Source organism: Macrobrachium nipponense, chromosome 4 (assembly GCF_015104395.2).
Source record: "Macrobrachium nipponense isolate FS-2020 chromosome 4, ASM1510439v2, whole genome shotgun sequence".
In the NCBI taxonomy this organism is placed as follows: domain Eukaryota; kingdom Metazoa; phylum Arthropoda; class Malacostraca; order Decapoda; family Palaemonidae; genus Macrobrachium; species Macrobrachium nipponense.
This window is the reverse complement of record NC_061100.1, coordinates 25,393,899-25,421,342: the sequence shown is the minus strand read 5'-3', so window position 1 is coordinate 25,421,342 and position 27,444 is coordinate 25,393,899. Positions and strand designations below refer to the sequence as shown.

At 43.3% G+C, this 27,444-nt stretch overlaps 2 protein-coding genes across 3 annotated transcripts in view; both read right to left on the bottom strand.

The window, feature by feature from the left end:
• Positions 1-27,444, bottom strand: part of LOC135210814 (gastrula zinc finger protein XlCGF8.2DB-like) — a 120,191-nt gene that overhangs the window by 87,933 nt on the left and 4,814 nt on the right. Inside the window, exons 2-3 of one of the 2 annotated variants that reach the window (XR_010313577.1) lie at positions 25,170-25,325; positions 2,997-3,348 (exon numbers count right to left, since the gene is read on the bottom strand). The gene's annotated coding sequence lies outside the window, so the exon portion shown is untranslated. Of the gene's footprint in view, positions 1-2,996; positions 3,349-25,169; positions 25,326-27,444 lie in introns of those variants that run through there. The other variant, XM_064243680.1, reaches the window with a different exon arrangement.
• Positions 1,170-2,594, bottom strand: LOC135211312 (gastrula zinc finger protein XlCGF49.1-like). Its single transcript, XM_064244629.1, has 2 exons — positions 2,006-2,594; positions 1,170-1,372 (listed from the first exon to the last, which is right to left on the bottom strand). The coding sequence occupies exons 1-2, from the start codon at positions 2,592-2,594 to the stop codon at positions 1,170-1,172; spliced, it is 792 nt and encodes a 263-aa protein (XP_064100699.1).

Sequence of the window (27,444 nt, the reverse complement as noted above, 5' to 3'; positions counted from 1 at the left end):
CTTCCTGCATGAGGCACAAAGGATAAGTGGATCTACTTCAATTGAGTATGTAGAAACCTATTACAAGGCCTGTCCTTCCCTGACAGGGATAAAATCTTAGGTTTTTCTCTGTGAGGTAACTGGTTGCAACATAATAAAAAAAAATGCATTTCAAAAACAAAATATCCAGAAGAGAGAAAAAAAACACGGAAAGAAATTAAATGGCAAGGTTGAAAAGAGTTACTGAGACATCTTTACGTGACTGCAGCCAGAAGCAAGTGGGGACCAGACCAAAAGGTGGGCAGGGCTTCCCCCTACCGATGACCTTGTCTGAAAGTTGAATGGCTGTTCCAGCTTGCATTTGATGGATGGATGGATGTATGCAGCTTGCATTTGAGAGCTAAATCCTATGTGAGGTGTGAAGGTTTGTATTTGCGTAGGAAGAATGATTAAATTCTTCAGATAAAAAAGGGTTCTATTTGTCATTAAAACTCAAATAAGTGGTATCATATACTTAAGACTTTGTAGCCTGAATTTAGTACTAAGTACTATATGGGGATCTCGCCATCAACACAGAACACTTTGTAGGCTGTCGGCCAATATCTTTCTTGCTGTCTCTTGGATTCAAACAATCTGGATGTAGTATATGACTTTACATCTTACCATAAGAACATATGACACCAAGACCTTACATCATACCATAAGAATATATGAGACCAACTAACAATTGAAATACCTTTTCATGGAAATGTAAACAAGGGATACAGCTGGGACCCTAAACAGAAAAAAAAAATGTACTGACTGGCTAAGTTCTAAATTGTCTACTACCAACAGTAGTACTTATATTTAAGTATGACTGAATGATAATGCAATTTCTGACACAATTACAGTCTTTTCCAAGGCATTTAAACTACAGTATTATAAGTTTCTAAACTTTATTTATGATAAATCATTTGTAACATTAATTTCCCTTTATCTGGCACAATCTACAGAAGTCTGACTGGTAATCGAAAGTGTTTTCTAATGACAAAGTTAGTTTCAGTAACCTTATTTCTAAGGCTTACTGTAAAAAGTACATATAACTGTTTGGGATCATTTTAAAAAATTACCGTAGTTGTTTTTGCATATAATCTGGTGGGGGGTAAAACTTATCCAACACTTGAATCAAACAACAAGTATTCTGCAGTCTCTCATGTATGCATTCTCAAGTGAACTTTTAGACCATGTGACTGAGAAAAACTCATATGACATTCACTGCAAGAGTAAGGCTTCTCTCCTGTATGAATTCTCATATGCCTTCTCAGATGACTTAACTGTAAAAAACTACTTTGACATTCATTGCAAGAAAATGGCTTTTCTCCAGTATGAATTTTCATATGCACTCTCAGACCACCTAATTGGGCAAAAGTACTTGGACATTCTGTGCAAGCAAATGGCTTCTCTCCTGTATGTGTTCTCATGTGTGTTTTCAAACTATCTAGGAGAGAAAAACTACGCTGACATTCAAATTACAAGTGTATGGTTTCTCTCTCCTGTATGAGTTCTCATATGTGCTTTGAGCTGACCGGAGTGTGTAAAGCACCTCTGACATACAGTACAAGCATACGGCTTTTCTCCGTATGAATCCTCATGTGTGTTTTTAAGCTGACTTGAATGAGAAAACTGACTAGGACATTCTGTGCAAACATAGGGCCTTTCTCCAGTGTGAATTCGCATGTGCCTTTAAGAACACTTGACTGAGCAAAAGAACTGCCCACAGTTTGCAAGCATATGGTCTCTCCCCAGTATGAGAACGCATGTGCATTCTCAGAACACTTGGTTCGTAAAAACTTTTCCCGCATTCGTTGCAAAGGAACAGTCTCTCTCTTTCATGAGTTTTCATGTGCTCTTTGAGGCTCTTGGAAGAATCAAAATTGCAATTACATTTAATGCATGACTTTTCTTTTGGATGAATTCTCATGTGACTTTTAAGAGAACTGGGCTGGGAAAACTTCTCCCACACTCAAGGCAAAAACTAGTTTCTCACCTTCAGTATGAGTTCCTAAGTGTCTTTTGAGTTTATCTGACTCTGAAAACCTACCATCACACTTGGGGCAAATAAAGGGTTTCTCCCCTGTATGAATTTTGATGTGCCTTCTAAGACTACGTGGCTGTGAAAATTTCCTTCCGCATTCAGTACAGGTGAATGGCTTCTCTCCTGTATGAATCCTCATGTGAGCTTTGAGACTATCTAGTTTGGTAAAGCTCCTCTGACATTCAGCACAGGTGTAAGGTTTCTCTCCAGTATGAGTTCTCATGTGCACTTTGAGGTTATGTGCTTTTGCAAAGCCACTTCCACATTCTGTACAAGTGAACCGTTTCTCTTCTTTAGGTCTACAAACTTCCACAATTATTTTCTTGCTTTCTTCTTCGTCACTAATCACTGACTCCTTCTCACTGTCTGCCATTTCACCAAACTCATAATCTTCTGGGTCAGCCTTGACCTCGACCTTAACTGATGGGCCTAACAGCAATGAGCCATCATTATGATCTGTAACTGAACTTGGGTTATCCAGACAATTTTCATTTTCAATCTTGACAGAAGAAAACAATGATAATGGATCCTTAGCCTCCATTTTAACCTTGATAATCAACTCGCTGGTTTTGGGTCTGGTTTTAACTCATAGGGATGGGTCTTAATACAAAGACAAAAGGTTATACCAAAATATTTCAAGTTTCCTGATCGACTGTCTGCTTCCAAGTATTTCAGCGTACTCCCACATACACTTCAAAAGGGGACCAAGTTAAGCTTGAATTTCACATATTATTATTTTTGAACTGAAATGCAGCTCTTTTGCAATCCAACTACATTCTCTGTAATCACAGGATTCTACAACTCACATATATGCAAAAATCTTGTTTCCTTTTCAATATTCTTATAACAAACAATCATCTTCACATTAAAAGTATTACTTTACCAGAGGCATATAAAGAAATAAAGTTTCATTTACCAAATGAAAACATGAATGTCTGCTAACAATCAATACAGCATGTTCAACGATAATTACACTCTCCGAGCTTGAACAGCATCACATATTTCATTCTAATATCTTAACTGGTATTTGATGAGTGCTTTCAGCACATCAAATCCTGCATTCATTTTTGGCACAATGAATATATGTATGTATAACATAAAATCAATATAAAAACTCCACAGATTACTGCAACCTTAAAGCAGGAATTTCATGACCTTATATCATCTGTTTAGAATAACAAAAAGTAGTCACATGTGAAGGTTATCCGATAGTTCTGTTGTTGATGTTTCCAAGCACTCTGCCTTGCCAACAATATTAGCTTGCTTACCTCTCACTGGCGTCAGGTAGTTTCAACCTGGTCAGATGGAAGAGAGAAGAAATTACATTTTCATAATAAAATTTCTTGTTTGGATACTTACTGTTAAAGATAGCTTATATCTTTGCACCAATAGATGAGTCAGCATTCAAATAAAAGATTGAATGGTTGACCTTGAAGACTAATCTTGTACACATGTTGTTCTCCACCAGGTATGTTTCAAACGTTTTTAGCTCGTTAGAATACTCCCCACTAAGTTGTGGGGAGGATTGGGCATGGGTCGACTTTACAGTATGATAGTATACCAAATAGTAAAATGATATTGTTAGTATACAATAAAGTTTTGTACATACTTCTGGCAGATATATACTTAGCTTACGTCTCTGACGTCACGACAGAAAATTTAAAACTCGCGGCACACGCTACAGGTAGGTCAGGTGATCTACCTTACCCACCGCTGGTGCATGGTGTAGAAAACCAATCCCCCTTTCCTGTCAGATTTTCTCTTCCACCTGTCTCCTGAGGGGAGGCTGGGAGGGCCATCAATCAGATAATATCTGCCCAGGTAAGTATGTACAAAACTTTAACTTTATTGTATACTAACAATATCATTTTTGTACATGAACTTCCCTGCCAGATATATACTTAGCTGATTGACACTCTTGGTGGAGGGAAAGAGACATTTAAGTCCAGAGAAAGGGGAGACAACACATGTTAAAGGAAATAAAAATACCCTTGGTTCTTACCTGATTTAGGCAGAAGACTTCATAGTTACTGTCTATAAGTCTGCGTTGCCTGAAGAGTTACAGCGAGGGCATGACCTACTGCTGAAAAACTCTTTGGGTCTACCAATGGGAACTGCTCGCTTGCTTACTTGTAGAATCCAGTTAGGGTCTTGTCAAAGGGGATCAACCCACTTAAATGACAGAGCCTGTCCACTACCAATGCAAGGAGCTTCAAGCACAAACCGATCACCTAACCAAACACAAATGTTAGAACTACGAAAGAGGAGGTGCCTCCTGCATCCTCCTTCCCACCCAACAAAAACACAATACAATTACAACAAGGGAAAAATATCTAAAAGGGATATGCTTCAGCTCCCTGCCCCAGCACTGAATCCACTGATACGTACAGGCCTAACCCAAAGCACTTCTCATACGTAATTCTTACGTCTTTCAGGTAGTGGTTGGAGAAGACTGACTCACACCTCCAAAAAGTCGCTTTCATGAGGTTTTGTAAGGACATATTCTTCTTGAAAGCCAAAGACGTCGAGATGGCCCTTACCTCATGCACCTTGACTTTCAGAAGTCTATACTGGTCCTGGTTACAAGATGCGTGGGCTTTTATAAGGTTCCTAATAAAGAATGACAGGGCATTCTTTGACAAAGGCCTACTGGGGTCTCTCACAGAACACCAGAGGTTGTCTGAGTTAGCCCAAGTCTTTTCTTCCTCGAGATAAAAACTTTAGGCTCCTTACAGGGCAAAGAGTCCTTTCCTCTTCTACTCCAACTAGGAAGATAAGCTTTTTATCTCGAAGCTCCTGGGCCAAGGGATGAGGGGTTTTCATTCTTGCTAGGAAAGACGGAGAAACGAACAAACAGTGGAGTCTCCTTGGAACCCCACATCTCCTTCCAGAGCTTGCAGTTCGCCGACTCTCTTAGCTGAAGCTAAAGCGCAGAGAAACAAAGTCTTCATAGAGAGGTCTCTGAAAGAGGCTGATTGGGGAGGTTCGAATCTCGAGGACCTCAGGAACAATAATACTACGTCCAGGTTCCAGCTTGGGGTTAAACAAGAGGTTCTTTTAGAAGTCTCAAACGAATTGATTAAATCATGCAGATCCTTATCTTCAGAGATTGTTTTAATCCCCTCTGGGTCCTGAACACAGAAGATAGCATGCTCCTGTAGCCCTTGATCGTCGAGACTACCAGACCGCATTTTTCCCTCAGGAAAAGAAGAAAGTCTGCTATTTGGGTCACAGAGGTACTGGAGGAGGAAACGTTCTGATTCCTGCACCAGCGTCGAAAAACATCCCACTTCGACTGGTAGACCCTAGTGGTGGAAGGTCTACGTGCATTGGCAATTGCCCTTGCAAACTTTGCCGAAAAGCCCTTAGCTCTGACCAGACTCTTGATAGTCTGAATCCAGTCAAACTGAGAGCGGAGAGGTTCTTGTGAAACCTGTCGAAGTGGGGCTGTTTGAGCAGATCGACTCTTAGTGGCAGGGATCTTGGAATATCTACTAACCATTCCAGTACCTCTGTGAACCAGTCCTGGGCAGGCCAGAACGGAGCAATCAAGGTCATCCTTGCTCCCTCTGATGCTGAGAATTTCCTTAGAGTTTCCCCCAGAATCTTGAAAGGAGGAAACGCATAAAGATCTAAGTTCTTCCAGTCCATCAGGAACGCGTCTACCGTTACTGCTCTCGGGTCTGATATCGGGGAGCAGTACAGGTCTATCCTTGCGTTCCTGGATGTCGCGAAGAGGTCCAGATGAGGTCTGCCCCACGTCTTCCACAGCTCCTGGCATACGTCCGAGTGCAGAGTCCACTCTGAGGGAAGGACTTGATTTCTTCTGGAGGGGTCTGAGGTGCAACCTCCCTAGAGAAACGAATTGCTCCAGCGAGGAGAGTGTCCCCAACAGACTCATCCACTCCCTCACTGTGCATACATCTTTCTCTAGAAAGGTTGCGACCTTCTCTGAACAACGGGCTATCCTTTCTGGGGATGGATACGCACGAAAAACCTGAGAAACCATCCGAATCCCCAGATAGATACGATCTTGGCTGGGGATTAACTGTGATTTCTCGAAGTTTATCAACAAACCCAGGGAACTTGCTAAGGTCAACATTATGTGTAGGTCCTCCACACATTTCTCCTTCCATGTGGCTCTGATCAGCCAATCGTCCTAGTAGAGGGACACCCTCACTCCCTCGAGATGCAGCCATTGTGCTACGTTCTTCATTAGCCCTGTGAACACTTGGGGGGCTGTGGATAGGCCGAAGCACAAAGCCCTGAATTGGAAAACTTTCCCTTTCCATATGAATCTTAGGTACTTGCGCGAAGAAGGATGGATCGGCACGTGAAAGTAAGCGTCCTGAAGGTCCAGTGACACCATCCAGTCCCCGGGACGAAGGGCCGCTAATACTGAAGATGTCGTCTCCATTGCGAACTTCCTCTTCTTCACAAAGACGTTCAGGGCGCTTACGTCCAGAACCGGTCTCCATCCTCCTGAGGTCTTGGGAACAAGGAAAAGACGGTTGTAGAAACCCGCGGAAAGAGGGTCCTTCACCATCTCTATCGCTTCCTTCTCCAGCATAAGCTCTACTGCTAGAGCAAGGGCTTGATTCATGTGAGGGTCTTTGTACCTGGCCACCAACTCCCTTGGTGTAGTGGTCAAAGGTGGTCTCGAGACGAAGGGAATGAGGTAGCCTTTCTTGACTCTTGCGAGGGACCAGTTGTCCGGCCCCTTCTGTGCCCAGACGTCTGAAAAACTCAGCAGTCTGACACCTACTGTAGTCTGGAGAACACGGGTACTATTTTTTCGATCTGATCGATCGAGAGAAGGTCCTTCCTCTTCTAGGAGGTCTTGTTCCTCTGGAGGAAGAAGCGCGGGAAGAAGGGCCTCCTCGAAAGGGCTCTTGCTTGCTCGATGTTTCCTTCTTCGTCTTAGGCTGGAAAGAAGAAAACCTTAGGAATTCTCGCTGATCGAGCAACATATCCTGCGTCGCCTTTGCCGAAAGAGCGCTGGATATATCGTTAATAATCTTCTTGGGGAAGAGCTGCGGGGAAAGATGAGCGTATAACAGAGAAGCTCTCTGCGCATGCGATACAGCCTTGGTTAAAAAGGAGCAGAATACTGCCCTTTTCTTTTCAACTCCAGCTCCGAAAAGCGAAGCTATCTCTCCAGACCCATCTCTCACTGCCTTGTCCATGCAAGACAGGACTGAATGTAGATCCTACGGTGAAAGAGACTCTTGATCCTGTGTCTTCTTTGCCAAGACTCCGAGTGTCCAGTCGAGGAAGTTAAACACTTCTAGGACCCGGAACATTCCCTTCAGAAGGTGGTCCAGTTCGCTCATTCCCCACGTCGTCTTTGCAGAATTAAGCGCCGAGCGACGCGCGGAATCCACCAACGAAGAGAAGTCCGATTCTGCCGAAGAGGGAAGAGTCAGACCCAAAGGTTCCCCTGACTCATACCAGAATCCCATCTTTCCCGTAAGCTTGGAAAGTGGGAAAAAAAAGAAGGTCTTCCCCTTCTCCTCCTTAGAGACCAGCCAATCATCAAAGCTCTTAAGTGCCTTCTTCATTGAAACCGTAGGTTTCATCTTCACAACCGACAATGTCTTCGTAGTCTTAGCCGTAGAAAACAAGGAAGGAGGAGACGGAGGAGCAACAGCCGAAAGGGAATCCCCAAATTCTTTCAAGAGGAGGTCGGTCAGTCTCTTGTAAGAGGAAACCGAAGAATCCCTTGGCAAATCTTCCTCAGAAGCACCATGTCCCTCTTCCAAAGAATGACGTTTAGAAGATTGGCTGCCTGGAGGGGAGCTTATCCTAGGAGAGCGCCTACTAGGAGAGCGCCTACTAGGAGAGCGCCTACTAGGAGAGCGCCTACTAAGGGAGCGCCTACTAGAGGAGGCGCGCCTGTCCATATCTATGTCTGAGTCAACTGAAGAGCGCCTGGTAGGAGAAGAGCGCCTATCAGGCTCTTTGCGCCTGCTAGGCTCTTGGCGCCTGTCAGTCTCTTTGCGCCTGCCAGGCTCTTGGCACCTGCCACGGGGAGAAAAGCCTTCCGAAGAAGAGTGTCTATCAGACGCGAAGTGCTTGCAAGGCTCTGTGCGCCTGTCCAGTCGAGAGCGATCACAAGGCGGGGATTGCCTTATCTGGCGCCTACTATCTTCTCTGTGTCTGACAGAGGGCGAGCGAGTCTCCGGCGAAGAGAGAACTCCTGGTGAAAAGCGCCTACTAGTCTCCGGGCGCCTGTCCAGAGGAGAGCGGCTTCCAGGCGAAGTTCCTGGAAAATACGAGGTTCCTGGCGCCTGTCAAGCTCTTGACGCTTGCTAGAAGTAGAGCGGATCTTCGGCGAATAGCGCCTACTAGAAGCGAATCGATCCTCCAGTTCTTCTTGTTTACATCTAGAAGAGTGGTTCTCCGGAGAAGAACGCCTGTCAAGTTCCTTGCGCCTGTCATGATCTAGATGCCTGCTGGGGGGAGAGGAGCGCTTGCTCGGAGAGCGATCTCTGAGGTTCTCTTGAATGTAGGAGGCTCTACTGCGAGGCTCTTGAAGCCTTCCTGCAGGAGGCGAGAAATCCGCAGTGTCTTTCTTCGACTTCTTCACCGGGAGTGAGACGTCCTTCCGACCGTGAGAACTCCCTGCTAAGGAGTCGGCCAAAGCTGAAATCTGCGCCTGCAGACCCGCCAAGATGCGCGCTGGCGATCTTTCGAACTCTTCGACTGGAGGAGAGGCCCGAGTGCGGAAAGGAGAAGAGGATTCTTGAGATCTCCTGGTTCTCTTGCGCTCTATCTCAGGCTCTTCTGAGAAGGATTCGGGGCTAGAAGGAAGGGCGCAAGGTTCCTTCCAGGTTCTCTTGAGAGGGCGAGAGGACTCCGAGGCGCTCCATCTACGCTTAGGAGAAGGCGACGAAGATGACGAGAAACACTGGCGCAACACCGACTTCTAGGCTCGATCCAAGGCAGCCTGGGAACGAGCAACAGGATCTGCCAGGAGGACGCCTGACCGGTGGGGTTCTCCCTAACCTTCCTGCGGCTTTCGACTTTCCTCCTCCACTGGGTCTGGGAGTCTGGAAGAGGTCTAGGCCTGGAAGCGTTAGTGAGCCGGTCAGACGCACCCTCCACTGCACTAGGGGCACTGCACTGTTCACTGGCACTGTCACTCTTACCTTTAAGAGAGCGTACTTTGGTCTCATTGCTCTTAATCGTGTCTCTCAAAGAAGCCATCTCCGAACACGAATCTTCAGGTTCAAAGCTGGGAGCAGGGGCTGAAACGGGAGAACGGAACAAACGACGGTCTTACGATAGTGGGTTCTCAACATCAAGTTCGCTAACTAGCGATCTACTCGAGCTCCTAGAAGAAGCCTTACGAGCCCTATCCTTCTCTAACTTCCTTAAGTAGGAAGAAAGAGACTTCCATCCATCCTCATCCAACCTTTCACACTCTTTACAGGGGTTAATGAAAGAACATTCATTCCCTCTACAACTCATACACACACTGTGAGGATCTACAGAAGCTTTAGGAAGCCTCACCTTACATTCACTCATCGAACATACTCTAAACACAGAAGATTTCTTAATCTCAGTATCAGCCATTATAAGAAAAAACCAAAGAAAAATCCAAAAAACGATCCAAAATAGCGTATGCCAAGCCAACGGACAAAGGGTACTTCACCAAAAGAGTCAATCCAAAAATCGTCGGCAACGAGAATAAATCCACTATCGAGAGGACTTAACAACAGGTGCTGTCAAGCCGGGCGACAGAGAAAATCTGACAGGAAAGGGGGATTGGTTCTTACACCCGCCACCCAGCGGCGGGTAAGGTAGATCACCTGACCCCCTGTAGCGTGTGCCGCGAGTTTTAAATTTTCTGTCGTGACGTCAGAGACGTAAGCTAAGTATATATGTGGCAGGGAAGTTCATGTACAAAATTTTATTTTGAAAATCCTTGGGACGAAACTTACCTACTGTTAAACATAGCCGATTTCCACATTAATACGACGGTTAAAGTTTTTTTAATGAAATCCAAAGCATTCCTAACTGATCTGGAATCCTTTCAGGATCTAACTGCTGCCAGAAGTTGTATTCCATTAAGGGAGCAAGGAATTTGTGTGTACGTGTAGCGAAAAGCAGCCTGTAAAAAAAAAAAACAGCTTCAATTCACTGAGAATGAGACAAGTCATGTGAAAGGACCTTTGTGCCTGGGTTTGAAAGCCCTAAAAATGACAGTCAACAAATATTTAATAGTATACTTGAAAAGATAAAGGTACACTGCTATACAATACATGTACCTTCATGCTCAGAATATCAAAACCTGGGAATAATGGAAATCAAGGACATAATGTCTGAAAGCCAAAGAGGTCAACACCACTCCAATATCATGAGCTCTCACGAATGGACTGTTGCTGAAGGGGTGAGGTAGTCCTATTTTGAAAAGCAGTTGATTCCTTGGAACGCCTAGAAGACTGAGCTAACAAATCTTGCATACATTTCTTTTGCAAATCTGATGCAATTACCTTTACTGTCTTGAGGGAAGAAACGATTCTGGTCTAGGGGCGAGAACAACAGGACAGACTTCTGAGTCTTTGTAACTCTCTTGGAAATTAGCACCACAGCTCTCTTTCCTTCAATATTCCAAAGGTAACTAGAGCGGAAAGCTCTAGAGAACCCTCTCTAATGGCTTTGTCGACACAGGACAGAACCCAGAGCCAGAATGAGGTGATATCTCCCAGTAGATCCTGCTATGGAGTCCCCTATTTTCTTGGCCAGGGCGCTTACCATCCAGTCCAGGGAGCTAAGTACTTTGAAGACCTTAAAAGTGTCTTTGACTACTAGATGAACTAGTTCTGCAGAAGAAAACATGATCTATACCGATGACAATGCAGAACGGAGCAACATGTCAATTAGACCAGAGATGTCCCCTTGGGAGGAGGCAGCGACTCCCAAAGAAGGAGATTCACCAGTCATGTAAGATAAGTACCTCCTGTGAATTAAACAAGAGGGGGGGGAAAAGCAAAAGATGCTTTGCCCTGCTTCCTTTTGGTTGAAAGCCAGTCTCCAATCTCTGAAGCATTTCTTAAAGGAGGATGAAAGGACCATCTTGGGAAGTCTTGTCCTGTCATCCATTTGATTTCTCATTAAAAATGTCAAAGTAGGCAAAGATGGGGCAGCTGCAGTGAAAAATGAGGGAAAAATCACTTAAAGGTACCACGGTAAGGCAACATAAGTCGAAGGAGGTGCAGGTTCTTGTTCAGCCGTTTCTTCTTCCGAGGAGACCAGGGACAAAATATCATCCTGAGGAGGCTTGTGAGCGGAGGGCGCTCTCTTTAGTAACTCAGGAGGGAGCTTTGTTTAGTAACTCCATAATTTTGGCTATCTGCTGCTTAACAGGAGCCAGAGTAGGCTCGCCACGATCAGAAGGCAAAGGAGATCGCAGTCTCTGATCAAATGAATGAGGCGATGGGCGCCTGGGAAGGGTCGAAAGTGGGTGCCGGGCACTCAGGACGTTTGGAAGCAGACATCGAGCACTTATGAGTTGATGATGGGCGGTTGGGAGCCAGGTGAGGGTACTAAGCCATTGAGTACTTAGGTGAGAAGGCATCCGGATTATCCCATGTGGATGTTGATGGACAGAAGCAGAGATAGAAGGGTTCACAGCATAACTTCAAGAAGGCTGTGGACTACAATTGGACTGCTTATATCGCTTAATAGGTAGTGGTTCGAGACGGCGACCAAGATTCTTGGAAGGGCACTAAAGCTGCCTGGAAGAGTCCAAGTATTGTTTGTGGTACCTCCTGTCCATGTTGTAGTCATTAGAAGGGCTTGAAGATAACTGATGAATATACTCCACTGGCACAGCACTATCACTGATCACTTTATCAGAAAACACTTACTATTCCATGATCACTCTCATGGAAACTCCTAATTCTGCAACCATGGTTATGACTAGGTTAATCTTCTTATCAAACCTGGATTTGAGACTGGCGATGGTATTGGCATCGGAAGCAAGGGAGCCAGGCACGGGAGTAGGAGGTTGTTCAGTAGGCGGGCAAGGAATGGGAGAAACAGTAGGAATAGAGTAGTGGGAAGAGCAATAGGATTAACTTCTAAACTAGATTTATGCGTAGTTACTACACTCTGAGACTCTTCATTGGCTCTAGAACCCGCTTTCCTCTTCCTATCTCCTCTAATTTGTCTAAGTGATATTTGAGAATCTTCCACTGCTTATTATCCCATAGGGGACTGTCACCTGGACAAAAACAGAATGTTAAAAAGTTGCCGCACAAGTTAGAAACGTTAGCAATTAATTACTTGTTAAGTTACTTTTACGAAGTCATTTAAGTCCCTCTCACTCGATATGAACAACTCTCTGATCTTGGGCACTTCCCTGATTGCTATACTCTTGTGCACTTCTTTCATTCCCTCATCACTTGAACTTCCTATCTCTCCATTTGTTTCTTCCCTCCTGACTGACTGACACTTGATGGGTTATATAGTGAGTCCATATTCTCATTTTATTCGTATACTATCCCTGTCCTTTTCATGGTGTTTCCTTTACCTTTACTAATTTTACATCTTCACCTCTTCCTATAATGTTTTTTTCTATCGTTTGCACCCTCTTCCTTTCCTACAATCTTTCTCCCATCTTCTGCACCCTAATCATTTCCCACGATCCTTTTCCTATCTTCAGGATATGACAAAGTTTCTGACCTGACCTAACTAACATCTAATCTCAAGACAAGATCACACTTTATACCCTTGCAGCCAGCACAAACAAGTACGTATGTCTACCTACCTCAAAAAACCAACATCATGCTAACACAGTCATCATTTCTGCAGAAGCTGACATTCTTAGCTTTGATTCCAGTGGAAGCCATCCTAGGAAAAGCAAATGTACAGTACCAAAAAAGCAGTAAACAGCCAAAGACATGAAATACCAATGAACGCAAGGAGTTTCTGACAAAAGCTAAAACATTCACAACACACCTGGTGGAGAACAGGTGCCCTAGACGGTCTTCCAGGACAGCCATTCAATCTTTTTTTTGTTTGAATGCTGACTCATCTATAGATGCAAAGACATAAGCTATCTTTAAGAGTATGTAAGATTCATTCCTAACAATGAGGTTTTCAAGCTGAGAAAATAAAGAAACAAGTAACAAATTTAACTTTCATTACAACAGATGATTATTTGAAACAAGTAATTACTACAATGAATCAACTACCCTATGTACCACAAAGCCTGCAGTGCCAAAGCTGATAAACAGACTCTCACTTTACTTGATGGTTTAACTGATACAGGCAGTTCCTGGTTATGGGCAGGGGTTCTGTTCCCAACGGCATGACGGTAACAGAAAATGGGTGATAATAGCACCAAGCCCGGTTGCCGATAACCAGGGACTGCCTCTTACAATGTGTAAAATAACTTATATTGGTCACCAACATTGTAAATATATCAATCAATTGTATGTTTTATGCAAACGCAGTCCTTGAAATTCTTTATACAAAATTCCTACAAACCATGAAGAGCTAGTTACATGTATTTCATCTTCTAAGAAGCATGCATTTTACAGGATTGAATAAAATGGCAAAATCCACACACCAAAAATAAAAAATACTCTCTCCACCATTCTCCCGCTCTCCCATTGGTTCCTGATGCTAGTTACTGCCGTAAGATCCTGCTCTCCTATTGGTCAGCATATATCCCATCATGGATCTACATAAGGGAGTTCCTCGACCATTTCGTTTCAGCAGCGTTACCGTACACACGTGGAATTCGTTCGTTCACATAGATTTCGTTCGTTACCGTAAATTCGTGTTAGTGATTTCGCTTTCGTTGTACTGTAAGTTACTTTATCGTGTTGTATGTGAACTTAATTACTTACGTTATTAGCCATGGGTCCCAAGAATGTTGCTGAAGTTCATGGAAAGAAGAGGATGCTTTCTATGTGTTTCATAAAGTTAAGTGTTCATGTTTTCTGGCGTTTGTCCTCCTCTGTCGCCACTTTCGGACATCGCCTCACTCGAAAGGTAAGGCTCCATATTTTACTACATATGTATGTACATGCACATACAGTATTTCTTGTACCCTGTACACTAATATACTTTAATTATAGGTACAGTACAGTGTTCCCCCCGTATTTGCGTTCTCCGGATTCGCGGACTCACACATTCGCGGATTTTTCTTTGGAACCTATCTAGAAATTATTCGCGGACGGACTCGCCCATTAGCGGAATTTTCCAACGAAAATAATCACTAATTAGTGTATTTTGATGTTTATTTTCATGACTAAATACATTTTTATGATACAAAAATGATTTACTAATTTTCAAATATTAATTTTGATTAATACTGTATTAGTAAGTTTAATAAGTTTAAATATCACAAAAAAATAATAATTCTCTCTCTCTCTCTCTCTCTCTCTCTCTCTCTCTCTCTCTCTCTCTCTCTCTCTCTCTCTCTCTCTCTCTACTACAAAGATGTATGTTTTTTGTATGATAAATAAATGATTTACTATTTTCAAATATTAATAATTATTTATACAGCAATATATCAATTCATTAAAGAAAAATACCATAGTGAATTAGTAAGATTTTAGCTTATAATTTTAAAAAATTATGGAAGGATGAAGGAAATCACAGTCAGATTCTTTCTCTAACTCCAGGTACTAAAACTCAGATATACGTATCAAGTTAAGTGACCGGAGAGGGAAGGAGCGCGATTTGTTGCTGCCATCAACTGCTCATGAAATTTCCACCCTCTCTCTCTCTCTCTCTCTCTCTCTCTCTCTCTCTCTCTCTCTCTCTCTCTCTCTCTCTCTCTCTCTCTCTCTCTCTCTTACTGAGATGAGAGATTTTTATGGTACATATAAGCGTAATATGTTTATTAATATGATATTGTTAAACTACAATAAAGTTTTGTACATACTTACCTGGCAGATATATACTGTTAGCTATAAGTCTACCGACGTTCCGACAGAATTTCAAATCTCGCGGCACACGCGACAGGTAGGTCAGGTGGTCTACTTACCCGCCGCTGGGTGGCGGGCGTATGAACCAATCTATCTCTCCAGCCAGATTTTTTCTCTTTCACCTGTCCTCCTGAGGGAGGCTGGGTGGGCCATTAGACGTATATATCTGCCAGTAAGTATGTACAAAACTTTATTGTAGTTTAACAATATCATTTTTGTACATGAACTTCCCTGCCAGATATATACTTAGCTGATTGGCACCCTTGGTGGAGGGTAAGAGACAGCTAAGTAATAGAGATAAGAAACAACTGATGTTGTAGGATATAAATAACCTTGGTTCTTACCTGTTCAGGCAGAAGACTTCATTGATATTATCTCTGAGTCTGCGTTGCCTGGAGAGCTACAGCTAGGACGTGACCTGATGCTGAAAGACTCTCGGATCTACACTGGGATATGTGATCCCTTTGTGTGGTAGAATCCAAGTCGGATCCTGTTAAAGGGAGCTCGTCCCTATCTTAACAGGTCCTAACCACTACTACTGCAAGGAGCCACACTCATCAGACCACCTAACCAAACTACTAAAGATTAGTATTACGACCTAAAGAGATGCCTTCATGCATCCTCTTTAAGGCAACCAACAACAACAAATACAAGGGGGAAAAATTTTATACTACTAAACAGGATGAGTTCCAGCTCCCTGCCCCTAGCACTGAATCCGCAGATACGTACGGGCCCAAGGCGAAGCATTTTTCGTAAGTGATTCTCACTCACGTAAGTAGTGGTTCGCGAACACTGACTGACATCTCCAGAATGTTGTCTCCATCAGATTTCGCACGGACATATTCTTGTTGAAAGCAAGAGAAGTTGCTATGGCTCTTACTTCGTGTGCTTTCACTTTAAGAAGCCTAAGATGTTCTTCTCTGCAGGATCCGTGTGCTTCTTTGATGAGGCTTCTCAAGAAGAAGGACAATGCGTTCTTCGACAATGGACGAGGTAGGCTCTTTTACTGAACACCACAGTACCTCTCGGTTGGCTTTCAGTTGCTCTTTTCTTCTAAGGTAGTATTTCACCATTCTCACTGGGCAAAGAGTTCTCTCGGGTTCTTCTCCTACCAAAGAAGATAACCCACGAATCTCGAAGTTCTTGGGCCATGGACTTGATGGGTTCTCATTCTTTGCAAGAAAACCAAGGAAGGAAAGAGCAAATGAGAGAGTCCTCCTTAAAACCCACATTACCATCAATCGCCTGAAGCTCACTCACTCTTCTGGCGGAAGCTAGAGCCATCAAAAAACAGAGTCTTCCTGGTAAGGTCTCTGAATGAGGCGAATTAGGGGGTTCAAACCTAGAGGGACCCAAGGAATTGAAGGACTACATCCAAATTCCAGCTAGGTGTCTTAGGATACTGCATTTTCGTTGTATTAAACGACCTAATAAGGTCCTGTAGGTCCTTATCTTCCGATAAGTTGAGGCCCCTGTGCCTGAAGACATTCGCCCAAACATACTACGATAGCCTTTAATCGTCGAAACGACTAAGCCACATTCTTGTCTTAAGAATAAAAAGAAGTCTGCAATTTGATTCACAGAGGTACTGGAAGAGGAAACGTTATTCCTCTTGCACCATCTTCTGAAGACATCCCCACTGACGATTGGTACACTCGTAATGTGGAAGACCTTCTCGCTCTAGCGATTGCCTTAGCAGCTGCTGACGAAGCCTTTCGCTCTGACGCAGTTTTCTGGACAGTCTGAAGCCAGTCAGACTGAGAGCGGGGAGGTTTTTTGTGGTACCTGTCGAAGTGGGGCTGTCTGAGTAGATCGCTCCTTAGAGGAAGCGATCTTGGAAAATCCACTATGCCATCAGCACCCTCTGTGAACCAATCTTGTGCTGGCCAAAAGGGAGCTATCAAAGTCATCCTCGCGGAATCTGACTCTGCGAACTTTTTTAAAGTCCAACCCCAGAATCTGAAGGGGGAAACGCGTATACATCGAGTCCTTTCCAATCGAGTAGGAGGGCGTCTATCCCTATTGCTCCTGGATCCGAGATGGGAGAGCAATACAGATCCAGTCTTTTGTTCTTTGCAGTTGCAAACAGGTCTAAGAGAGGCCTGCCCCACAACTTCCAAAGGCTCTGGCAAACATCTTGGTGCAGAGTCCGCTCTGTGGGAAGGACCTGATCTTTCCTGCTGAGGAGATCTGCCCTTACATTCCTTTCTCCCTGTACGAATCTGGTGAGAAGTTTCATCCCCTTTCCTTCTGTCCACAGAAGAAGATCTCTTGCTGTTTCGTACAGAGAGAAGGAATGCGTCCCCCCCTGTTTCCTGATGTATGCCAGAGCCGTGGTGTTGTCCGAGTTTATTTGCACAACTGCTCCTGTCACATCTGACTCGAACTCCTTCAGAGCAAGCCACACGGCTATTAGTTCTTTCCTGTTGATGTGCCAGGAAGACTGGTCCCCCATCCAGGTTCCTGACACCTCCTTGGTTCCCAGAGTCGCCCCCCAACCTGTTTCCGACGCATCGGAGAACAACACCAGGCTGGGGTTTCTGGGATTGAAGAGGCAGTCCCTGCGAGAACTTGTGCGGGATCCGCCCACCATGCTAACTCCTTCTTGATTTGAAGAGTAATTGACAGGGAGAACTTCCAAATCCTGAGAAGGACGACTCCAATTCCGATGAAGAAAGAATTGGAGCGGTCTCAGGTGCAACCTTCCTAGGGAAACAAATTGCTCCAGTGAGGAGAGCGTCCCCAGCAGACTCATCCACTCCCTCACTGTGCATACTTCTTTCCCTAAGAAGGTTGTTACTTTTTCGAGTCCCCGGGCTATCCTCTCCTGTGACGGAAAAGCCCGAAAACTCAGAGAGTTCATCTGGATCCCCAGATAAAACGCACTCTTGAGCGGGAATCAGACTTGAACTTCTGCAGATTGACCAGAAGTCCTAAGGAATAAGTCAAATCCAGGGTTTTCTTCAAGTCCTTCAGACAACGATCTCTGGAATTGGCCCTTATAAGCCATCGTCGAGATAGAGCGAAATCCTCACCCTTCCAGGTGAAGCCATTGTGCCACATTCCTCATGATGGCCGTAAGACTTGGGGGCCGTGGAGAGGCCAAAACACAGGGCCCTGAATTGGAAGATTCTTCCCCCCATCATGAATCTTAGAAACTTCCTCGAGGAAGGATGGATTGGTACGTGGAAGTAAGCGTCCTGTAAGTCCAAGGACACCCATCCAGTCCCCTGGAACGGAGTGCTGCTAACACCGAGGCAGTGGTCTCCATCGTGACTTCTTCTTTTCGACGAAGAAGTTCAGGGCGCTTACATCCAACACCGGTCTCCATCCCCCTGAGGATTTTGGAACTAGGAACAGGCGGTTGTAAAAGCCTGCCGAAAGATGATCTGCCACTAGTTCGATCGCCTCCTTTTCCAGCATCTGGTCTACCGCTAGTCGGAGGGCTTGATTCATGATGGGGTCCCTGTATCTGGCCGTCAACTCCCTCGGGGTATTCGTCAAGGGAGGCCTCGAAAAGAACGGGATTAGATAGCCCTTCCTCAAAATTGACAGGGTCCAGGCATCTGCGTCTTTCTGGGCCCAGACTTCTGCAAACTGTAAAAGCCTGGCGCCTACAGTTGTCTGAAGGACTTGAGTCTTACTTGGGAGGTTTAATTGACTTCGTAAAAGTCCTCCCTCTTCTGTTTGGTTTCCGACCTCTGAACGAAGAGGATCTAGAGGTAGATGCCCCTCGAAAGGGTTCCTGAGAGGTCGGCTTAGCTTTCTTTGTCTTAGTCTGGAAGGTAGGGCGCGGCTTCCCTTGCAGACTGTGCTAGAAGGTCCTGCGTAGCTTTGGCAGAGAGAGCCTTCGAAATGTCTTGAACCAGGTGTTTAGGAAACAGCTGTGTAGAGAGAGGGGCAAAAAGCAAAGACGATCTCTGAGCATGTGAGACCGATTTTGTTAAAAATGAGCAAAATACTGATCTTTTCTTCAAGACCCCTGCTCCAAACAGTGAAGCTATTTCGCTGGCCCCATCTCTCACCGATTTATCCATACAGGATAAGACACAATTCAAATCCTCCGGAGAAAACGTGTCCGGTCCTTGAGTTTTCTTGGCTAGGACTCCGAGGGACCAATCGAGAAAGTTGAAAACTTCCAAGACTCTAAAATGCCTTTTAGAATGTGATCCATTTCATTCATTGCCCACGTTGTTCTGGCCGAATTCAAAGCTGATCTTCTAGTGGCGTCTACTAGTGCCGAAAAATCTGCGTCAGCTGAAGACGGAAGGCCCAGTCCCAAGGGTTCTCCACTGTCTCATACCAAAATCCTGTCCTTCCTGAAAGCTTCGCGACGGAGGGAAGGCAAACATTGTTTTCCCCGCCTTCCTCTTTAGTACGCATCCATGAACCGAAACTCTTGAGCGCTTTCTTCATAGAAAGAGTCGGCTTCATTCTCACACACGAAGATCCTTTCGTTGCTTTCGCTGTGGAGAACAACGAGTGTGGAGAAGGAGGAGCACGTAGGGCTCAAAGACTCTCCGAACTCCTGAAGGAGAAGTTCTGTGAGCTTCTTGTACGAAGAAACTGTTGCCGATGTATTAGTTTCTTCCTCAGAGGCTTCCTGGTCTTCTTGAGGAGGAGAACGGGGATGAGGATCCTTATGAGAATCCTTAGATGATTTCCTAGCTGGGGTACAGTGCGATGAAGGAGTACAAACGGTTTCTTGAATGAGGAGAAGATTCCAAACGGTAGAAAGGCGTACAGGAGAACGACGAGTTGTAAAAGAAGGGCGCTTATCCGAAAATTCTTGTCTAAACTCGCATTCTCTAGAAAGACCACGTCTATCCCTAGGGAAACTACGAGAGGGAGAGCGCCTGCTAAGATCCTGGCGCCGATCGTGAGGAGAGCGGCTACTAGGCGCCGAGCGCCTATCTGTTACAGGGCGCTTAGTGGAATCCTGGCGCCTACCAAGCCGGCGAAACGTTGCTAAAAATAGGGCGCCTTTCAGGAGCAGGGCGCTCGAGAGGCTCTTGATGCCTACGAAGCGGAGAGCGGCTGCTACGCTCCGAGCGCTTAAACGGAACAGGGCGTTCGGCGAGATCTTGGTCCTTACCCAGAGGGGAGAACGTCTGTAAGGCTCCGAGCGCCTAACAGAAGCAGGGCGCTTGAGGCTTTCTTGACTTCTAGCAAGAGGAGACCGATGAGAGTAGGGAGTCTCGAGAACGAAGAGCGCCTACTAGGAGAACGAAGCAAACGAGGATCAAGGTGTCTTTCTCCAGGAGAACAGCTACTAAAAGAATGACGCTTACCAGGAGCAGGGCTCCTACTAGACTCTTGATGTCTTACAGGGGAGGAGCGAACTCCATGCGATGAGCGCCTACCAGTCACGTTATCCGACGCCCCGACTACAGTAGTCGGAAGGAGAAGTGCGCCTACTTTCAGAAGGGCATTCCCCTAGGTTCTCTGAGAAGACGAGGAGAAGAAAGAAGAGACGGAGACGACGAACCAAGTCTTCTATGACCTTGAGCGACTCTGCTCTTCTTGCCAACGAACTCTAAGAAAGAAGGAGAAACAGAAGGGGCTGAGCGTCTACCCGAGGCAGGAATCCGATTTGAGGAAATATCTTCATAGTCAAGGAGCGCCTATCCGCCTCCCCCCCCCCCCCCCCCGAAAATGGCGTCTCGACACCTCCGAGCGGGAGTGGTTCATCTCGTGAAATGTTACGATGAGTAGAAGAATCCTCAAAAGAAGGAGAACGCCGATTACAAGGAGAGCGCTCTTCCGACGAAAAACGCGCCTCGATCTCTTGATCGGGAGAGACAAATCCTTCCTTCTACGCGATCTCGATGCCAAGGAGTCCGCCAAGGCTTTGATCTGAGCTTGTAGGCCCGCTAGTACTCGAGAAGGAGAGTCCCCAGGATCTTCTTCCGAAGCAAGCTCAGCGCGAGGCGCGGGAGAAGGAGGGCGATCACCGGATCTCCTAGGCTTCTTTGCTTGCAAGGAAGCTACATCAGAAAAGTCTTCTGGCTGGACGCTAACGTACTGAAGGGAGCCTCCGCAGCCCTCTTCAACGGGCGTGACGCCTCCTTAGAGCTCCACCCACGCTTCGGCGAAGGAGAAGAGGATGACGAAAAACACTGGCGAAGAATATTCTTCTTCTTACGATCCAAGGCAGCCTGGGAGCGAACTTCAGGATCTGCCCGAGGGGACGCCTGACCGGTGGGGGTGGGGGGGCTCTCCCTAGCCCTCCTGCGGCTTTCGACTTTCCTCCTCCACTGGAACTGGGAGTCTGGAAGAGGTCTAGGCCTGGAGGCACTAAGGAGCCGGTCAGACGCACCCTCCACATCACTGGGTTACACTGCCACCTTATCATGCACTGACACTCTTACCTTGCTCAGTACGAAGATTCTTGTCTTCCTTAGAACACAAGGAAGCTTTTGAGGCCGCCGCCTCCGAAGAACGAATCTAACGGCTTCGGTGCGGGGAGCAGGAGCTGAGACCTGGGAGGAAGGTTCTAAAACTACATTAATGTTAGTTTCATTCTCACTCATTCTCGACCTGCTCGAGCTCCTTGAAGAAGCTTTACGTACCCTATCCCTTTCAAGTTTCCTAATATAAGAAGAAAGAGCCTTATATTCATCTTCGTTCAAAACCTCACACTCTTGACACGGGTTACTAAACGAACATTCATTCCCCCTACATTTAACACAGAAAGTGTGAGGGTCCACCGCAGCTTTCGGTAACCTCACCTTACATCCATCGGTCACACATACTCAAAACAAAACCGGAGGTTTTGGAAACAGAATCAAAATCAGACATTCTACAGGAAAACCATCCCAGCGCAAAGTCAATAACGGTCCACAATCAGCGTATGCCAAGCCAACATAGAGCGAATACGTCACCAAAATGTTCAATATCAATCTCCAGGCAAGCGAGAAATGAAGAATATATCGGAAGAAACGACAACAGTTGTTATCGCTTCAGCGACAGAAAAAAAATCTGGCTGGAGAGATAGATTGGTTCATACGCCGCCACCCAGCGGCGGGTAAGGTAGACCACCTGACCTACCTGTCGCGTGTGCCGCGAGATTTGAAATTCTAGTCGAACGTCGGAGACTATAGCTAAGTATATATCTGGCAGGGAAGTTCATGTACAAAATTTTCAAATAATAATAATAATAACTGTAATTACAAAATCATTTGTGAAAGTATTTTACAAATACTTACTACGATAATCTCTCTCTCTCTCTCTTAAAGCGATGTATGTTTTTTGGATGATGATTTACTAATTTTCAAATATCAATATTAATGTAAACAGCAATAATATAAATTCATTAAAGAAAATATTAAAGTGAATTAGCAAGATTTTAGTTTATAAATAAAAAGAATTACATAAGAATGAAAGAAAATGCACTTTATCCGCAATCTTTCTCTTGGAACTCCAGTACTAGCAAGCCGAGTTGGCTGGGTCCAACAACTGTGTTGCCATATCTCAGGATAATGTACTCTCTCTCTCTCTCTCTCTCTCTCTCTCTCTCTCTCTCTCTCTTTTACTGGAGATGAGAGAATTCTATGGTACATGTGTATGTTTATTAATATTTTTGCATAATAATAATAATAGTAATATAACTATATTCAAAATTCATATGTGACAGTATTTTAAAGAAGTACAATAATCTATCCACTTCACTCTTTTAAATAAGGACAACCCTCTCTCTCTCTCTCTCTCTCTCTCTCTCTCTCTCTATCTCTCTCTCTCTTCTCTTTTAAATAAGGACAAACCCTCTCTCTCTCTCTCTCTCTCTCTCTCGCTCTCCTCTCTCTATCTCTCTCTCTCCACACAGTCTACGATACTAGCATGCGCTAGTGGTAACTCTCGCCCTCTGTTTGGGCTGGAAGTGTATGTATAAGTATATCTTTATGGTGAAATAATAATATACAGTACTAGTTTACAAATAATATTACGTTTAATGAGATTAAACAGTAACAATAACATTCTCTCTCTCTCTCTCTCTCTCTCTCTCTCCTATTGGCTGTTTATATATTTCTAATGGTAAAATGTTTAAGATTACTTTAAAATGATATTAATAATACCAATTCAATGGTATATGATAGGATACTTTAAGTAGACATTTGGTAATTTGTGATTTCACATTTCATTGTTCCCTTGTAAAAAAGAAAAAACAAAATGGATGTCTCAAATAGTAACAGTATGAAAGAAAACGTGCATGACCGAATACTTATGGGGGGACTGAATTATTTTCACATACGTAACTAAGTCATTCAGTACGTACATAATATGTATTTTTGTATAAACATAAAATGTAAGATTTACTTTAAAATAGTATTAATAATATTTCAAAGATTAATATGTACCATAATAGGATATTTTATGTATATTTGATGAAGGATGGTCTTTAAGGATACTTTGGTGTTTGCATGTCCGGAGTTTTATGAGCATTTTTAGAGGGGGGTTCAAACATTCGCGGATTCTAACTATTCGCGGGGGGGTCTGGTACGCATCCCCCGCGAATACGGGGAGACCACTGTATAACAGTTAGGTTTGGTACTGAATGGTCCCAAATTGTTGTATTTCATTGTTTATTGGTCAATTTAGCTTTATTATAAAACTTACTGTGGTGTTGTTTTAGGGCCTGGAACAAGTTAGGCAATTTATATGTAAAATGTAGTTCTGGATATGAAAAAATCAGGTTACGAAGGCCGCTTCATAACGGATTAATTTCGTAACCTGAGGCACTACTGTATACGTTTATGCGGACTGGCCTTGAAAGGAAAGCGACAAAAAGGAATTGCATACGTAAAGGTCATTTAGTGCTGAAACAGAAATTGACAGTAAAAAGGTCTGAAAGGTGTAACAGGAGGAAAACCTAACTGCACTATGAATCGAATGTTAAGAATGAGTGGAAATAAATATGGAAGGAAGAGAACATGAATGAAAGTACAGTATACAAGGAATGAAAGGGTTGCAGCTAGGGGCCTTTTGTGCAATGGATGAGGTGTACTGATGGCACTAACCCCTATGAGGAAATGACCTGCATACCTACTTGATTATCTAAAAAAGCTAGAAAAAATACTGTTCTAGGGCAACTTTTTATCCATGCAGGTGTAAATGAAGTTGTTGACAGTATTATAGTTTTGGGGGACATCAGTAAAAAGGGTACAAACTGGCTTGTTGGGGAACATAACACCATTTGTGGAAATGTTCAATGTAGCCTTGGTGTCTTGAAGTAGACTAGCCTAGGTTAATAGCCAATAACAGATGCACCAGCAGTATGATGTAACTGCAATTATCTTAACTGTTGTAACCTTGTTCTCAGGTGAGTCATGGGACTTTTTCTGATTCAGTCCATGACGTAGTTATTTAATTTCCATTTTGTATAGGAGAGTGAAATGTAAACTGCATTGGCAATGAACTATACTGTTTCTACTATTCTGTAAAAAGTCATCTTATTTAATTTTATTCAATAAATGATGGGGAATGTAAAAGACTTCATCTACAAGCACAATTTGTTTGGTGTTTACTAGACAAACAAGCAGTATTCAAACTGTCACTATATGACCAGTGGAACCTGGATGCATGGAATGATAGCTGAAGCTACAAGATTAATTCTTCTTCTGTGGAACATCTGAAAGTTTATGTGGTAATTCTAAAATATTTCATTATCAAACAATATCTCTGTGAAGAGCTTGTTTGCAGAAACAGTTGGTGTGGATGACATTAAGTGATGGGTTTGTGACGAAAAAATGGAAGGTTCACCATGACAGTGAGGACCTGCCCGAAAAAGCATACAGTGTTCCCGCCGTATTCGCTGGGGATATGTACCAGATCCTCCCACGAATACTTGAAACCCGTATGAAAATGCTTAAAACTGCCTATTTTATTAGTTAAAACTCCAGAAAAACCCACACTAAAAATGTTTATACCTGGTTTTTAAAATAGTTTTATCACAAAAAGTCCATTTTTATGGTGAAATTGATAAAAAAAACACAGGAATTAGTGGATATAATGAGTATATATATGCTTTAGAGAGGAATCTGTGAATCCAGAGTGCGCAAATACGGGTGGGTTCACTGTATCAGGATTCTATTATCTACAGGAGAGTTTTCTTGAAAATACAAATAGAACAGTTATCTATGAGAGAATTACTTCTTCATGATACTCACCTACATAACCTGACAGCAGGTTCCATAGCATTTGTCCTTCATCATTCTGTACCAAGTCTAAGTACACTTTTTGATGGCTTCTTATATATCAAAATTCAATACAGTTCTTCTTGAAAACATCTGACTTGAAGGTGATAATGATGACCATTACACAATCTATAAGAGGAATAAGAAAATCATTAGTACACTTATGCTAGGGAATATACTGACTGGCAAACATCACTGGCAACAGGTTACGTTAAGTACATTAAAACACAAATAATACTTGAGGCATCTCAAGAAAAATCCTAGAGTTATATAGTGAAGTGGACTCTTACCGTACACTCTTTTGGGGCTTGGGAATTTGCTACTGGACCAACAAAAGTCTTTAATCCATAGCTAAACAGTTAAGTGATAAACAAGAATTAATTTTTAAAAAGTAATTTATATTTATCCCACAGCCTGAATTCTTTGATACACAGGCAGTCCCCGGGTTACAACGGGGGTTCCGTTCTTGAGACGCGTCGTAACCCGAAAACCGTCGTAAGCCGGAACGACGCCTGGAAATATGTCTTAAACTAATAAAAAGTTATAAAAACCTTACTTGTAATCCTTTGGTTACACTACATGTTGTTTCCTGTAGTTTTATGTACAACCTGGAGTTATTTTCATAAAAGAATGCTGGTTCTTGAAGGTAAAAACTATTGTAATCCTCTGGTGACATTACATTCTTGAAGTTTTATGTACAACCTGGAGTGATTTTGCCAAATCTTGAGGGCTACAAGAACAGCTGATTACTATTTACGTATAGACTAATTAAAGTAAACGTATCTTTAAAATAGGCTTATATATTAGTATCAAACAAAACATTTCCTGCCATGATCAGAGGCGTTTATTGAAACGAACACTTCTCTGTCCTATCTGTTCAGAAAATAAACGTTACGTCAATCCCCCGAGACCATTGTTGCCAAGGCGTCTCTCTCTCTCTCTTTCTCTCTCTCTGATCAAATTACACTGGAACCTTGACATACGATTGCCCTAATATACGAATGTTTTGAGATACAACAGAAAATTTGCGAAAATATAAGCTTTGATATACAACAAAATATTTGAGATACGATTTTGCGATGAGTGTTAGTTGTATAGGCGACCGATAAATGGTGTTCAGTCTGTTTGTTTGTTGGTGCTGCATGTTAACATGTCGTTGTTTAGTTCGTTGTATTTGTGCCTATTTTCGTTTTCCGGTTTATTTTGTCTATTTTATTATTAACCCATGGGTCTCAAAGCTAAAGACAAAGCAGGTGATAATTTAAAAAAACCCAAAGAAGAAAATTATTTCGATGGAAGCAAAACATGAAAGATATTGCAAAAAAGCATGAAACGTGGCGTTCGTATCGTCGATTTGGCAAACGAGTATTTTGGTCGAAATCCTTCTACATATCCACGATCATCAAGCAGAAAGGAAGTTAATAAAAACAAAAAACCTTCCAAAGGCATCACCGTTATTTCTAAACTACGAACTGATTAAAAAAAATAAATAAAAATTAGTTTAGCAATGTTATTTCATTTGTGTTTATTACGTAGTTATTAGTGTACATACGTAAATACAAAGAGAACAAATCGTTCCCTGCCACCCTTCCCTACCTGCCACCTTCCCCCCCTACCTCTCCCCCTGCTGCCTCACGTCATCTTTCGTTGTGGTAAGTAAAATTCCTTTCTTTTTTTTAATTGATTTTATTAACATTTATTATCATTTATCACATTGCTATGTTATTTTATCATTATGTGTGTTATTACTCGTTTATTTGTGTATAAATTGTGTATATTATATGTAATTTAGCTGTGTTTAGGTGTGGTTTCATAGCGCTAGAACGGATTAATCGTACACATTACATTATTTTTTAATGGGAAACCAAAAAATGCTTTGAGATACACTGTTTTGATATACGACGATGTAAACGGAACAAATTAAATTCGTATGTCAAGGTTCCAGTGTACTGGATAAGTCTCACTTTGGATACTTCGATTTCGCCAAATCTTGAGGGCTACAAGAACAGTTGATTACTATTTACGTATCATATAGACTAATTAAAGTAAACATATCTTTAAATAGGCTTATATTATTTGTATCAACAAAACAATTACTGGCATGAGTCAGAGGCTGTTTAACGAAACGAACACTTCTCTGTCCTTAACTCGGAGCGTCGGAAGACGCATCTCTCTCTCTCTCTCTCTCTCTCTCTCTCTCTACTCTCTCTCTCTCTCTCTCTCTCTCTCTCTGATCAAATTACTGGAT